General features: G+C 45.6%; 1 protein-coding gene across 5 annotated transcripts in view; it reads left to right on the top strand.

Annotated features, from left to right (window-relative positions):
- The window catches only part of MYOF (myoferlin), a 170699-nt gene that overhangs the window by 42958 nt on the left and 113943 nt on the right, over positions 1–13798 (top strand). For all 5 annotated transcript variants that reach the window (XM_021073854.1, XM_021073852.1, XM_021073856.1 and 2 more), the window contains exons 4-5: positions 1244–1352; positions 3268–3355. In XM_021073854.1, the coding sequence (XP_020929513.1) occupies positions 1244–1352; positions 3268–3355 (197 nt within the window). The remainder of the gene's footprint in view (positions 1–1243; positions 1353–3267; positions 3356–13798) is intronic.

Raw genomic sequence — 13798 nt, 5'->3', positions numbered from 1 at the left:
AAGAGAATACAGATATATGTTAGTTCAAAATGTACCTATGTTGACATCAGTTTTCACCTCCTGATTTTAAAAGAAAATGTACTACATTTTATTTTATTTTATTGAGGGCCGCGCCTGTGGCATATGGAGGCTCCTAGGCTAAGGGGTGCATCGGAGCTGTAGCCGCTGGCCTACGCCACAGCCACAGCAACGCCAGAGCAGAGCCACATCTGCGACCTACAGCACAGCTCACGGCAATGCTGGATCCTTAACCCACTGAGCGAGGCCAGGGATCGAACCTGTGTTCTCACGGATACTAGTCAGATTTGTTTCTGCTGAGCCAGGACAGGAACTCCCGAAAATGTACTGCATTTTAAAATAAAATGAGCATTTCTCTATAAGGTGAACTTTCCTGATTATTTTTGCCTGAAAGCCCAGAGCTATTTTTGTGTTCCAACTACAGTTTCTTCACCATGGTTTTTTTTATATAATGAATCCCTTCTTTCATTTCAAGGATTTGATGCTAAGTTTTCTAATTTTATGTTAATGATATTCCATGCTATCATATCTGCTATTGGTTAGTATAAGTCACTGCAAATATTGAGGGGTAAGTGGTAGGGGCTGAACGTAGTCCCTCATGGTCCAGGAAGAGAGAGAAGTACACACATCCAGCTTTTAAATGATGCTCCAGAGCAAATTGCCCCATCAGTAAACTAGCAACCTATTTATACTTCAAGAAGGTCTACTTGGGAAGCCCTTTTTTGGCTTTTAGGGCCTCACCTGCAGCATATGGAAGTTCCCAGGCCAGGGATCGATCTGAGCCACAGGTCAACCTATGCTGCAGCTCTGGCAATGCCAGATCCTTAACTCATTGTGCCATATCGGGAATTCCTACAGTGGGCAATGTTTTATGAGTCCTTTTCAATGTCCATTACAGAATAATGCCTAAAATTAGTCCTGCTTTTCTCTCTTCCTGGATTTTTGGGGATTATATTCAGTCTTTGCCTCTTAGCCATCAATCTCATTCATAACTTGAAATTTCACACCATAGTTGACTTTGAAATGACTGTTTTGGAGAACCGATGGCTGATATCTGATGAATACTGCCAAAATGCCCTGCTAGGGAGACCACAAAATGGCCCACATTTCATTATGAGTGATGTTAAAGATAGCAGATGATGAGGGAGGAAACTGGGAAGTCCAGTGAGTAAATGGAAGCCTGTCACTTATTTAGGCCACTCTGTGCTTTCTGTTTCTCCTGCAGATTAATTGGCACAGCCACTGTAGCCCTGAAGGACCTGGTTGGTGACCAGAGCAGATCCCTGCCCTACAAACTAACCTCCCTGCTAAACGAAAGAGGACAAGAGACTGGGGTAAGCCTTTCCTTCTTGTCGAATGGCTTTGAAGTGAGGTGGCCAAGCAAAGGGTCATTAAGAGTGTGAAATTATAGCTAGCTTACTATGCACGCAAGTGCACACATACAGACCTACTGGTTTTGACATAAATAGGTGCCTTTGCAAGTGATGTGGCTTTTTTCCTGTATTCATTTATAGAACTATAAATTAGGTGAACTTGATTTTTCTCTTTCTTTTTTCTTTTCTTTTTTGCTTTTTAGGGCCATACCTTCAGCACATGGAAGTTCCCAGGCTAGGGGCTGAATCAGAGCTGCAGCTGCCAGCCTATAGCACAGCCACAGCAACACCAGATCCGAGCTGCATCTGCGAACTACACCACAGCTCAGGGCAATGCTGGATCTTAACCCCCTGAGCGAGGCCAGGGATCAAACCCGCATCCTCATGGATACTAGTCAGATTCATTTCCACTGAGCCATGACGGTTTGGTGTGTGTGTGTGTGTGTGTGTGTGTGTGTGTGTGTACACGCGGTCCTTATTTGCAAAGGCCTCCTTTTATTCCGAGGTTTGTCCTTCCTCATTTTGGTTATGAAAGGTCCTTTATTTTATGAAATGATCCTAATAGTAGATCATCACAGCTGTGGGCATGTTTGGCAAAATAAGTCAATGACTCTATGTTGAGTCCCCCAGCAAACAGTTTTGAAATTTTGTCAGTTCATGAAATATAAAAGCACAGAAATCTCTGCCCTAAAATCATACCCCATGTGAGAGACCTAAATTGGATTTTTAAAACAGAAGTAACTTTATGTCCTGTAACGAGCTAGTATATTTCTTCCTTTCTGATGATGAAAAGTTATGTAACATTCTCTGTTCTCCTTCTTGCCTGGCTTCTAGCCATCATGGGGTCACATTTAATGCAAGAAGGATAACACTTATTTTTCTTTTTAGGGCCGCACCTATGGCATATGGAGGTTCCCAGCCCAGGGGTCAAATCAGAGCTACAGCTCTCAGCCTACACCACAGCCCTGGCAACGTGGGATCCGAGCCGCGTCTGTGACTTACACCACAGCTCAGGGCAACACCGGATTCCTGACCCACTGAGGATGGAACCCACATCCTCATAGATTCTAGTTGGTTTGTTTCTGCTGTGCCACAAAGGGAACTCCAGGGTCACCCTTATCTTCAGCTTCATGTTTTGCATATTTGTTTCCTCTTTAATCAGACTTGTTTCCCTTTTTTAAAAGCCTTGTTTTATGAATCATATTGTTCTGTCACTTTCTGTTAGTCGCTTAAAATTTTTTTGAGAGAGAAGTGTGAGGATACATTTCAGCAGTTAAAAAGTTAATGAGCAAACAAAGAACCTAATCACTTAGAATGAGCCGCTGTGACTGTAATTCTGTGAGTGGAGGCCATTTTCAGCCTGGGAAGGAGGCTCAAGACAAGTTCATGCTTGCTTGTCACAACTTCCCTCCAGTAGGAGGATGCCCCTTAGCAATGATACACTTGGCCACCTGTACAGGTAACTGCTTTCCCAGGGTTCCCACACCACCTGGGCTCACACGTGAGTGATATCAATAGCAGAGGATGTGTCATCTTTCTTTCTTTCTCTTCTCACTTTCCCATTCCCCTGCTCATCCCTTCTAGACTTCTCCTGCTGAATTAGTTTGTGTTCAGTCTACAGCATTTTTTTTTTCTTTCTCTTTTTATGGCCTTACCTGTGGCATATGGGAGTTCCTGGGCTAGGAGTCAAATTGGAGTTGAAGCTGAGGCCTACGTCACAGCCATGGCAACGCCAGATCCTAAACCCACTGAGTGAGGCCAGGAATCAAACCCACATCTTCACGGAGACAACCCGTGAACCACAAGGGGAACTCCTAGTCTGTAGCATTGTGATGCTCTGCCCTGATTCTGTTTGCATTGAATTATTTCTTCCCAGGCCACCATTGACTTGGTGATCGGCTATGATCCGCCTTCAGCTCCACATCCAAACGACCCCAGTGGGACCAGCGTGCCAGGCATGGGAGGTAAGCTGACCCCTTGGAAGGCCCAGCCTATGCCAGGGTGCCAGGGGGAGTCTACTAAAGGCTCATGAGGACTCTCCAAGAAAGCGTCCCTTGTCACTGTACTATCTGTAGCTCCCTGCCCTCCTAGACAGGGCCCCGAGAGGCAGGTGAAGCTGCCCTGAACTGGGACATTATAAGGGTTTATGAAATGCCCTTCAAGGGAGAGGGGACAGCAAGACAGGCCCTTCCTGAGCTTCTCACATGAGCCTGTCCAGCACACAGACTCCAGCAGAAGGTCCCAGCAAGGCTTTGCTTTGGGTTTGTGGATTGTACCCCATATGATCTCGCCTGGATGTGAATTTCAGGAGTGGCCTCTTTTCCCTGTCACGTGTCTCTTCCTCCTAAATGTGGAATCACCAGGCTGTGCTGTCAGGGCCAGTCTCATGGTCGGCCCTTGGATTGGAGCCCCTTTCTCCCTGGGCCTTCCCAGCCTCGGAACAGCCCCCGGTCCTTTCAGCAAATGCTTCCCTCCTGTGTTTCTTGTTCTCTGATGTGGGTGAGGTCATCCAGGGCCATGAGGTATTGCTCTGGATGGTGGGGTCTCGGGACTGAGGCTGAGTTTGAGGCCTTAGGTGGAAAAAAGTCTGTAAAATGGTCAGGCCTTTCATAACACTGAGTTAGGCCTCCTCTTAGTGTCTTTCCAAGGTGACATGATGCTAAACATGAATCTGTCCCTTCCTGTGCCCAGAGGCACATCTCCCCAGCCTTGGTATGTACCCCAGGCAGGAAGGGCCCCTCGTCCTGGCACACTCACCTGCTGCCTTGAAATCCTCCCTCCTAGGAAGGTGCCCTGGCTCTGGTTTCTGCCAGGCTTGGCTCCCCAGTTCCTGTCTTCTCTGCATTTGGAATAGACCAACCCTGATCCAGTCTAACCTCAGAGTAACTTGATTGCATCTTGGTTCTGAACTCAGCTCTGTGGCTGCCTATGGGGTCTTCCTGGCACCTGCAGCAGCACCTCCTTTCCCGCCCGGTGATGTCTGCCTCCTTCCTGGGTAACTTCTTGTCTGCCTCAGCCTTATTCCAGCCACTGTCCTTGCTCACCTACCCCTTGGATGGCCCAATATTAAAGTTGGGGCCTATTTCAAGCAATTGTGAATGTCCAGCATGGGTCAGCTGGCCCGCTCTTCCTTGGGGACAGCTGGGGGTGGCATAGCCCCTTTACTTTTGTAAGGGCACCAGCACATCAGCAGCATGCAGTGCCTTCACCCTCTGCCCACTGGCCCCAGGGGCATGCTGCATGGTCCTCAGACACTCTCGGCCCCACAAGGTCCCTGAAGTGGTTCAGGAGCATCCCTGGAACCCTTTGCTGCCACAGCAGTGACAGTGAATACACCACAGAGGAAACAGTGCAGTCCTGAGCAGCGTTCCATCAGGGGCTGAATCCAGTGGTCTGACCCCTTTCCTTCCTGCCTCCTCTGCCCATGCCTGCTGTCACCAGCATTCGCATTAGCCTGGGAATGACAGGAGGTACTTTCTGGCCCCCAAAAGGCAGCCCTGACTTATGGGCTATTAGGTATAGCCTCTGAATTGGGAGGATCAGGGTACTTTTTCTTATACTGATATTGTTTCTAAGCCAGATCCTGTTTATTAGTTTCCTAAGGCTGCTATGGTAAAGTACCACAAACGAAGTGGCTCAAATGGTGGAAATATATCCTCTCACAGCTCTGGAGGCTAGAATTCTGAAATCAGTGTCGACAGGGACAGTTCCTTGAAGGGACTCTGAGGGAAATAGTTCCACGCCACTCTCCCAGCTTCTGGTGGTTGCTGACAGTCTTTGGTGTCCCTTGGTTTGTAGCTCCGTCACTCTAGTCCCTGCCTCTGTCATCACAGTGTTCTCCCCATGTGTCCTTGTCCTCACAGGGACCTCTTGGTGTGTGTCTGTGTCCAAGTTCTCACGTCTTTTTTTTTGCTTTTGAGGGCCACACCCACAGCATATGGAGGTTCCCAGGCCAGGGATCAAATGGGAGCTACAGCTGCCAGTCTACACCACAGCCACAGCAACAACAGAGCCGAGCCACGTCTACGACCTACACCACAGCTCATGGCAATGCCAGATCCCTAACCCACTGAACAAGGCCAGAGATGGAACCCGCAACCTCATGGTTCCTAGTCGGATTCGTTTCTGCTGTGCCACGATGGTAACTCTGTTCTCACGTCTTATACGGGCACCAGTCGTTAGAATAGGCCCACCGCCATCCAGTCTGATTTCAGGGTAACTTGATTACATCTACACAGACTTCTGTTTCCAATACGGTCACGTGTGGTTACAAGTGGGCATGACTTTGGGAAAACACTCTTTAGCCTTGTCCACTGTTAGAAAAAAGAGTTTCATTATGATTTTTCCATGTCAAGAGCCAAAATGTTAAGTGGGCTCTTCTGTGATACCCCTTCAGCCCGGCCTTTAGGGAAAAATAACACTGTTTCATTCAAGTAGAAAGAGTAAACTTAGAGTTTATAGTGAACTGGCACCACACAACTTCTTAGTGTTTATGGAGTAACATGAATGCAACTAGAGATTCTCATACGAAATGAAGTCAGAAAGAGAAAGACAAATACCGTAGGATATCATTTATATGTGGAATCTAAAATATGGCACAAGTGAATCTATGTACAAAAGAGAAAGAGACTCATGGACATGAACAGCAGACTTATGGTTGCCAAGGGGGAGGAGGGAGGAAGTGGGGTGGACTGGGAATTTGGGGTTGTCGATGCAAACTATTACGTTTAGAATGGATAAGCAATGAGGTATAGTTCCTACTGTACAGCACAAGGAACTATACCCAATCTCTCGGGATACAACATGATGGAAGATAATACAAGAAAAAGAATGTATGCATATGTATGACTGGGTCACTGTGCTGTATAGCAGAAATTGACAGAATACTGTGAATCAACTATACCCTATTTTTTTTTCTTTTTTTTTTTTCTTTTTGGGGTTGCACCTGAAGCATATGGAGAAACCCAGGCAGGGGTTGAATCAGAGCTGTAGTTTCCGGCCTACGCCACAACCACAGCAATGAGGGATCTGGGCTACATTTGTAACCTACACCACAGCTCAGGGCAACACTGGATCCTTAACCCACTGAGCAATGCCAGGGATCAAACCCGTGTCCTCATATATACTAGTCGGGTTCTTTAACCGATGATCCATGACAGGAACTCCTATAGCCTAATTAAAAAAAAGATAAATAGGAGTTCCCGTCATGGCTCAGTGGCTAACAAATCTGACTAGGAACCCCGAGGTTGCAGTTCGATCCCTGGCCTTGCTCAGTGGGTTAAGGATCCGGCATTGCTGTGGCATAGGCCAACAGCTACAGCTCCAATTAGACCTCTAGCCTGGGAACCTCCATATGCTGCAGGTGCAGCCCTAAAAAGACAAAAAAAAAAAAAAAAAAAAAAAGATAAATAAATTGGTTGCACGATTTGCTGACACATTGCTTGTTGCTGCAGTGCTGGGAGTGGTAAATTCTTTAAGATATAGATCCTGCCCTCCAGGAACTTTCAGTCCAGGTTTAAAGACAAGACTTTTGTTTCCTGAAGGTGTATCATTATGGATCAGAGCAAGGGCTTTGCAGTCAGACTGGCCTAAGTTGCATTCTGTGTCTATTGTTAACTAGCCATGTGACCTTAGGCAAGACACTTAACCTCTCAGAATCTCAGCTTTCTTTACTGTAAGGTGGGGAGAATAGTAACATGTACATCATAAAGTGGTTGCAATGATTAAATGAGATAATGCATAGAAGGCACTTAGCTCCATACCTGGCATATAGTTTGTATTACCTTAGTGTGGTTATCATTATCATTATTATTGTTATTATCATTAAAAAATTCTGGATGGCTTGTAGTCATAAGTTCAGTTGAAAGCCACAGTCTGTATGAGCATTCATTGTTTCCTCTAAAAAGCAGAGCTGTGAGAGGAGAATGATCTGGTTTGGCTCAGAGTCATGTTGAGATGACTAAATGCTTTAAAAAAAAAAAAAAAAAAAAAAAAAAAAAGTTCTGTCCTAGTGGACCAGAAAGACTTTGAGAATAAGCAGTTTATTTTAGCTATTTAGAGTATAAGGGGCGGTCCCATCTCCCAAGATGGTTGATTTCCTTAGAAATGAGAAAAATACCACCTCTTGAACTTTTAAACCCACTGGGGAGAAAACCCTTGCCAGCCAGGCTTCCTTTGCCCGAGGCCCTTTCTTCTCACCCTGTGGGTTGGCTTGGCAGCACCAGTGCTCCAGCAGTGCCTAAGGGCGGAGAGTCCCCCATCCTTTTAGGAAGCTGACTCCCGGTGGAGCCCATGACAGCAGTTGGCCAAGGTCTGCCTCAGAAGACCTGACACTGCTGGATGGAGATAGCAAATGAGCCAGAACTTGGCTTCCTTTTATTTGGATCCCAAACAAAGAATGTTACCAAGTGCTGACCTGCAAATGAGCCGTGTCCACAGGGCAATTTTATGTGTGTGAAATGACAAAGTGAAATTCCTTCATTTAAAAGACAAACAGGTTTCAGAGAGTCCTGCTGTGGCTCAGCAGGTTACATACTTAACTAGTATCCATGAGGATTTGGGTTTGATCTCTGACCTCGCTCAGTGGGTTAAGGATCCAGTGTTGCCATGAGCTGTGGTGTAGGTCGCAGATGTGGCTTGGATCTGGTGTTGCTGTGGCTGGGGCATTGGTGGGCAGCTGCAGCTCCAGTTTGACCCCTAGTCCAGGAACTTCTATATGCTGCAGGTGTGGCCCTAAAAAAGAAAAAAAATTAAAAAAAATTAAAAAAAGCAAACAGGTTTCTTTGATCTAGAAGCGCTATCTCTTAGGGACTGTAAGATTAACATTCACTTCAGCTAGATCAAGGGTGGCATTCTGAATGGTGACTTCATAATCTGTCTAAAAGAAACTTTTCTGAAGTTCCCTTATGGTACAACAGGTTAAGGATCTGGCATTGTCACTGCAGTGGCTTGGGTTGTTGCCGTAGCTGGGATTTGATTCCTGGCCTGAGAACTTTCACATATCACTGAGTGTAGTCAAAAAAAAAAAAAAAAAAAGAAAAGAAAAAGTTTTTCTCAGTAGTTAAAAAAAATCTATCTTTCTTTCTTTATTTCCTTTCCTTTCTTTCTTTCTTTCTTTGTTTTTTTCTTTTCTTTTTAGGGCCACATCCATGACATATGGAAGTTCCTGGTCTAGGGGTCAAACTGGAGCTGCAGCTGCTGGCCTACACCACAGCCACAGCAACACTGGATCCTTAACCCACCGGGCGAGGCCAGGGATTGAACCCACATACTCGTGGATACTAGTCAGGTTCGTAACCCACTGAGCCACAATAGGAACTCCCCTAAAAAAATCTTTTAATGTCCTAGACTATTTGGATGTTTTCAGAGAAAACTTTTTAAAAAAAATCTTAATGTTCAGTGCAGTTCAACTAAGCAAAGATATCTTTGAGAACTTAGTACAACTCCATGCTAGGGAGGATGCTAAGGAAAAGAAAACCTAACAACTTATCGTCTTGGGGGGAAATAAGACCAACAAACATGAGACAGAGAAGTAAAAGCAAGGCAGCTATATGTCCTGCCACTGCAGACCTTAACATAAACAGAACATCTGGTCCAGAAGTTGTTTTTCTCATTTCCCTTAAATTGCCTTTTAAAATTTTTTTTTTATCATTTTACGTAAAAGTAATGAGTCTGCTTCCTCTAATTTATATAGATCTCTTCAAATTTTGAAACATGAACTTGGGATTTTTTAAGTTAAGAAGCAATATCTGCTTGTAAAAATGTAAACATCACAGAAGATAAGACACAAGAAAATAACAATCTCTTAGTCCCTCCTCCTGTGATAACCACTGTTCACAACTGCTAATAGTGATTCGAAAGGTTACCCTCCACATGTAGTGGGTTCTGCAAAGAAATTTGAAAATTCACCTCTACAAGTTGAAGAAACTAATTCTGACCATAGATTACAAGGATTGATACTTGAGAGGTTCATGTTTTATTTCGTTTTGCTTTTTTAGGCTCTTTTTTAAAGAGCAGTTTTAGATTTATCACAAAACTGAGAAGAAGATACGGAGACTTCCCACTTACCCTCTGCCCCACATGCGTAGCCTTCCCCATTATCAGTATCACTCACCAGAATAGTACATTTTAAAAATTTTATTTATATTTTATTTTTTTGTCTTTTTGGGGCCACACCAGAGGCATATGGAAGTTCCCAGGCTAGGGGTTCAGTCAGAGCTGCAGCTGCCGGCCTACACCACAGCCATCGCAACGTGGAACCTGAGCCCCATATGCGACCTACACCACAGCTCGTGGCCAGGGATTGTGCCCATGTCTTCATGGATACTAATTAACCACTGACCCACGAGAGGAACTCCCTAGTACATTAAAAAAATTTTTTTTTTGTCTTTTTATCTTTTTAGGGCCGCACCCGCGGCACATGGAGGTTCCCAGGCTAGGGGTCTAATCAGAGCTGTGGCTGCCAGCCTACACCGGAGCCACAGCAATGCCAGTTCTGAGCTACACCACAGCTCACAGCAACGCCAGAGCGAGGCCAGGGATCGAAACTGCAACCTCATGGTTCTTAGACTCATTTCCACTGCGCCACGAGGGGAACTGCAGCAATACACATTTAAGGTTCCTCCGTGTTTTTTCATGACTTGATAAACCATTTTGTTATTGCTGAATAATACTCCGTTGTTTGGGGATACCCACAGTTTATTTATCCATTTGCTTATTGAAGGACATCTTGGCTTCCAAATTTGGCAATTATAGGTAAAGCTTCTATAAACATCCATGAGCAGATTTTTGTTTGGACATAGGTTTTCAATTCCTTTGGACAAATACCAAGGAACGTATCACTGATTGGCAGGGTATGTGTATGTTTAGTTGTTTTTTGTTTGATTGTTTGTTTGTTTTAGGGCTGTACCTGTGACTGATGGAAGTTACTGGGATAGGGTTGCGTCAGAGCTGCAGTTGCCAGCCTACACCACAGCCACAGCCACACCAGATCCAAGCCACATCTGCGACCTATACCACATAGGAAATGGGAACTCCAAGTTGAGCTTTTTACTTGATTAACATTATCTTATCCAGACTCAAACAGAGCTCTTTGGGCTGTGTTTCCTAGTTTGGCTCACAGTCTCAATCAGTGAAAGGCAGGTGCGGCCAGAGAGTTCCCCTTGTGGCCCAGCGGAAATGAATCTGACTAGGATCCATGAGGACGCGGTTTCGAACCCTGGCCTTGATCAGTGGGTTAAGGATCTGGCGTTTCTGTGGATATGGTGTAGGCTCGTGGCTACAGCTCTGATTAGACCCCTAGCCTGGGAACCTACATATGCCCCCAGTGCGGCTCTAAAAAGCAAAAAAAAAAAAAAAAAAAAAAAAAAATGGACAAAGTCAGGTGCTGCCAGAATTTCCCTGCAAGCCCCTGTTTGTATCACTGTTGGGTTACAGGCTCTTCCATGGTACTTTCGCTTTGGTCAGTGTATTGGATTCACTCCAGAAGATTCCTAGGGCCCATGTAGTGCTGTTTACCCAAAATTCAAAGTGGAGAGTAATGAATTGCTTATGGTTCAGTGTAGGCATTTATATAACTTCTAGCATGTTAGAAACTCAGCAAAGTTATTATTCAACATTCTAGCTCAGTCAACATGTTATTTCTAATATGTTTTCATGCTTAAAAACTCTCTCCTGCTCTGCCTTGTTACTTTTTAGCTTAAACTGAAGATATCACACTAGCCCTTTGTTCTGATTTTTGCAATGACCTTTGGCCCAAAGTAATGAAATTCTGCCTTAACCAGTATCACCATTTAACAAGATCTCATCATGAGAAGCAAAATTAATATTACAGGCAGAGGCTGGCATTCTAGAACTCTGGATAAACAAGATTGCTATGAGGAAATAGTAAATATTGACCCAAAAACCTTAAAATATTCATGGAGAAAGGACTCTCCATCAAGGAAAGGAAGAGGATTAGGCAGGATGGTGGCCCTTCAGTGCTTAGGCGGAAAAGATGAAAGCCCTGGGAAGTGTTTAAATAAAGGGGCCTGCTGGCCAGGATGGCCCTGGCCAAGCTCATTGCCTGCTTTCTCAGCAAAATAAGAAGGCAAGTCATGGGCTGATGGTGAGAAGAATAGACAGTGTGTTGGAAGCTTTCAAGGTGCAAAATAGGTGGCACATCAGAAGAGTAAAGGGATTTGGAGTTCCCTTCGTGGTTCAGTGGTTAACGAATCCGACTAGGAACCATGAGGTTGCGGGTTCGATCCCGGCCTTGCTCAGTGGGTTAAGGATCCGGCATTGCCGTGAGCTGTGGTGTAGGTTGCAGGTGCAGCTCGGATCCCCTGTTGCTGTGGCTCTGGCATAGATAGGCCAGTGGCTACAGCTGCGATTAGACCCCTAGTCTGGGAACCTCTGTATGCCACAGGAGTGGCCCTAGAAAAGGGCAAAAAGTCAAAAAAAAAAAAAAAAAAGAGTAAAGGGATTTGACCTTGTTGGCTAATCAGTGGCCATCTCAAACCAGGATTTAGCATAACTTCGAACTGGGTGCCTTGAAAACATGGTAGAATGACGGGGCAATTCTGTGAGTCCACTGAAAGTTCGAGAGCATGAAATTAAAGTGACACTAGTCAGTAAGGTGTGTGTTCTGGGTTCAGTCGCCTGAGTGAAGGAGTGTGGTACATGGAAAGTCAGGTGAACCAGGTGAGTACAATGAAGGGAGGGGGAGGGAAGGATTGGGGGGCAAGTAGAGGAGCAATTGCAGGGTTAGATCATGGTATCCAGCAGGTTAGGAGAAAGGCAAGGACATGCAGGAAGTGAGGGACAGGGGATGTGATGCCATCCATAGATCGGGGCAGCCTGTGTGACTGCAGACTTGTGGACTGGAGTAATAGAGGAAGCAAACTGGAAAGATACACAAGACAGCCACTGTAGTGGGTTGAATAGTGTCCCCTGCCTCTCAAATTCCTGTCTACATGGGACCTCAGAATGTGAACTTGTTTGGAAATATGGTCTTTGTAGATGTAATCTGTTAAAATGGGGTCATACTGGATTAGGGTGGGCCCTAAATCCAATGACGGGTATCCTTAGGAGAATAGGTGAGAACCCATGGACACACATGGGGGTGGGGTGGTTGTGGTGGGGAGGTCATGGATCAACAGAGACGAAGAATAAGTGATGCAGATAGTAGCCAAGGAACACCAGGGATTGTCAGGAACCACCAGCTAGTAAGCGGCAAGGAAGAGTTTTCCTCTAGAGGCTTCCAAGGGAGCATGGCCCTGCCAAAACCTTGATTTTGGAATTCTGGGATTTGGAACTGTTAGAGAAGAAATTTTGGTTATTTTAAGTCACTTAGTTTGTAATACTTTGTTTCCACAACCCGGGGAAGCAAGTACAAGTAGTGGCTTCCTATTCAGTCAGCAGTTCCTGACCCTCCTTGGTCACAAAATTGTCATACTTAGTAGGTCTCCTTGGCTGTAGTTCCGGTGCTTGCCTGGGTCTCAATACAGGGCAGGCCAGTACAGCCGCTAACATTGGGTAATGGAACAGCTTGCACAGAAGGGTGTGTTCAGCAGTGCCCTAGGGGTCCCCATCACTCTTTATGGAACACTTAGGGTGTTAGCATTGTTTAAGCCTGTATAGCTTCCTGCCACAGAAAGGGGCGATTTCCTGCTCTGCTATCCTGTTGATGCTGCACGGAGGTGCTGGTGGAGGGCACTACTGGTGTAGTTTCCCTCTGATCCATCCCTTTAGCCTAAAGGCTGACTACCAGAAGATGTTTCCAGAAAATTGGCTCTTTGTTACCTGCAGTCTGTATCTGGAGCATCCATCATGAGCTTCATGACGGCTTCTTCAGAGTCTAGCACTGCAAAGGGCTACAGTTTACCTCTTCTGCCGTAAACAACCACAACCTCAAGTGGAACAATCCCTGGCAGGGAGGAAATCCCACTTGGGCCCGGGAGGGTCGAAGGGAGTTCATCTTAGTTGTGGGAGGAGCCTGAAAGCAGTGAGGCCTTCACCTGCAGCCTGCTTCTAGATCCAGTCTTAAACTACTGAGGGACGGTGAAGACATGGTCCTGGTTTCAGCTCAGCTCCTAATAACCTAACAAGTTGCTTCACCTTCTTGGACCTCAGTTTTTCTACCTGTAAAATGGGATTGGGGGCAGGTTGGACTGAGGCTCTCTAAGGTCCTTTCTAGTCCAACATTCTGTGGGCCTATGACTCCTTGAAAGACTGTGAAGTGTGGTTCCAGAGAACACTGGGCCAGAGGAGCAGAGGGCTGAGAAACAGAGCAGGAAGGCACACTTGATGAATAGGAGACAAAAGGGGTGGCCTCGGAAGACACTGAAAAGATGTAGTTGGAGTCCCAGGAGGAGAGCTGCACAATTCAGAGAGGTATGTGTGGGCCCCATTGTCCAATGCCATGGAAG

The sequence above is a fragment of the Sus scrofa genome, chromosome 14 (assembly GCF_000003025.6).
Source record: "Sus scrofa isolate TJ Tabasco breed Duroc chromosome 14, Sscrofa11.1, whole genome shotgun sequence".
Lineage (NCBI taxonomy): Eukaryota > Metazoa > Chordata > Mammalia > Artiodactyla > Suidae > Sus > Sus scrofa.
Note: the sequence above shows the minus strand (reverse complement) of the source record. Positions and strands in the feature narration are given on the sequence as shown.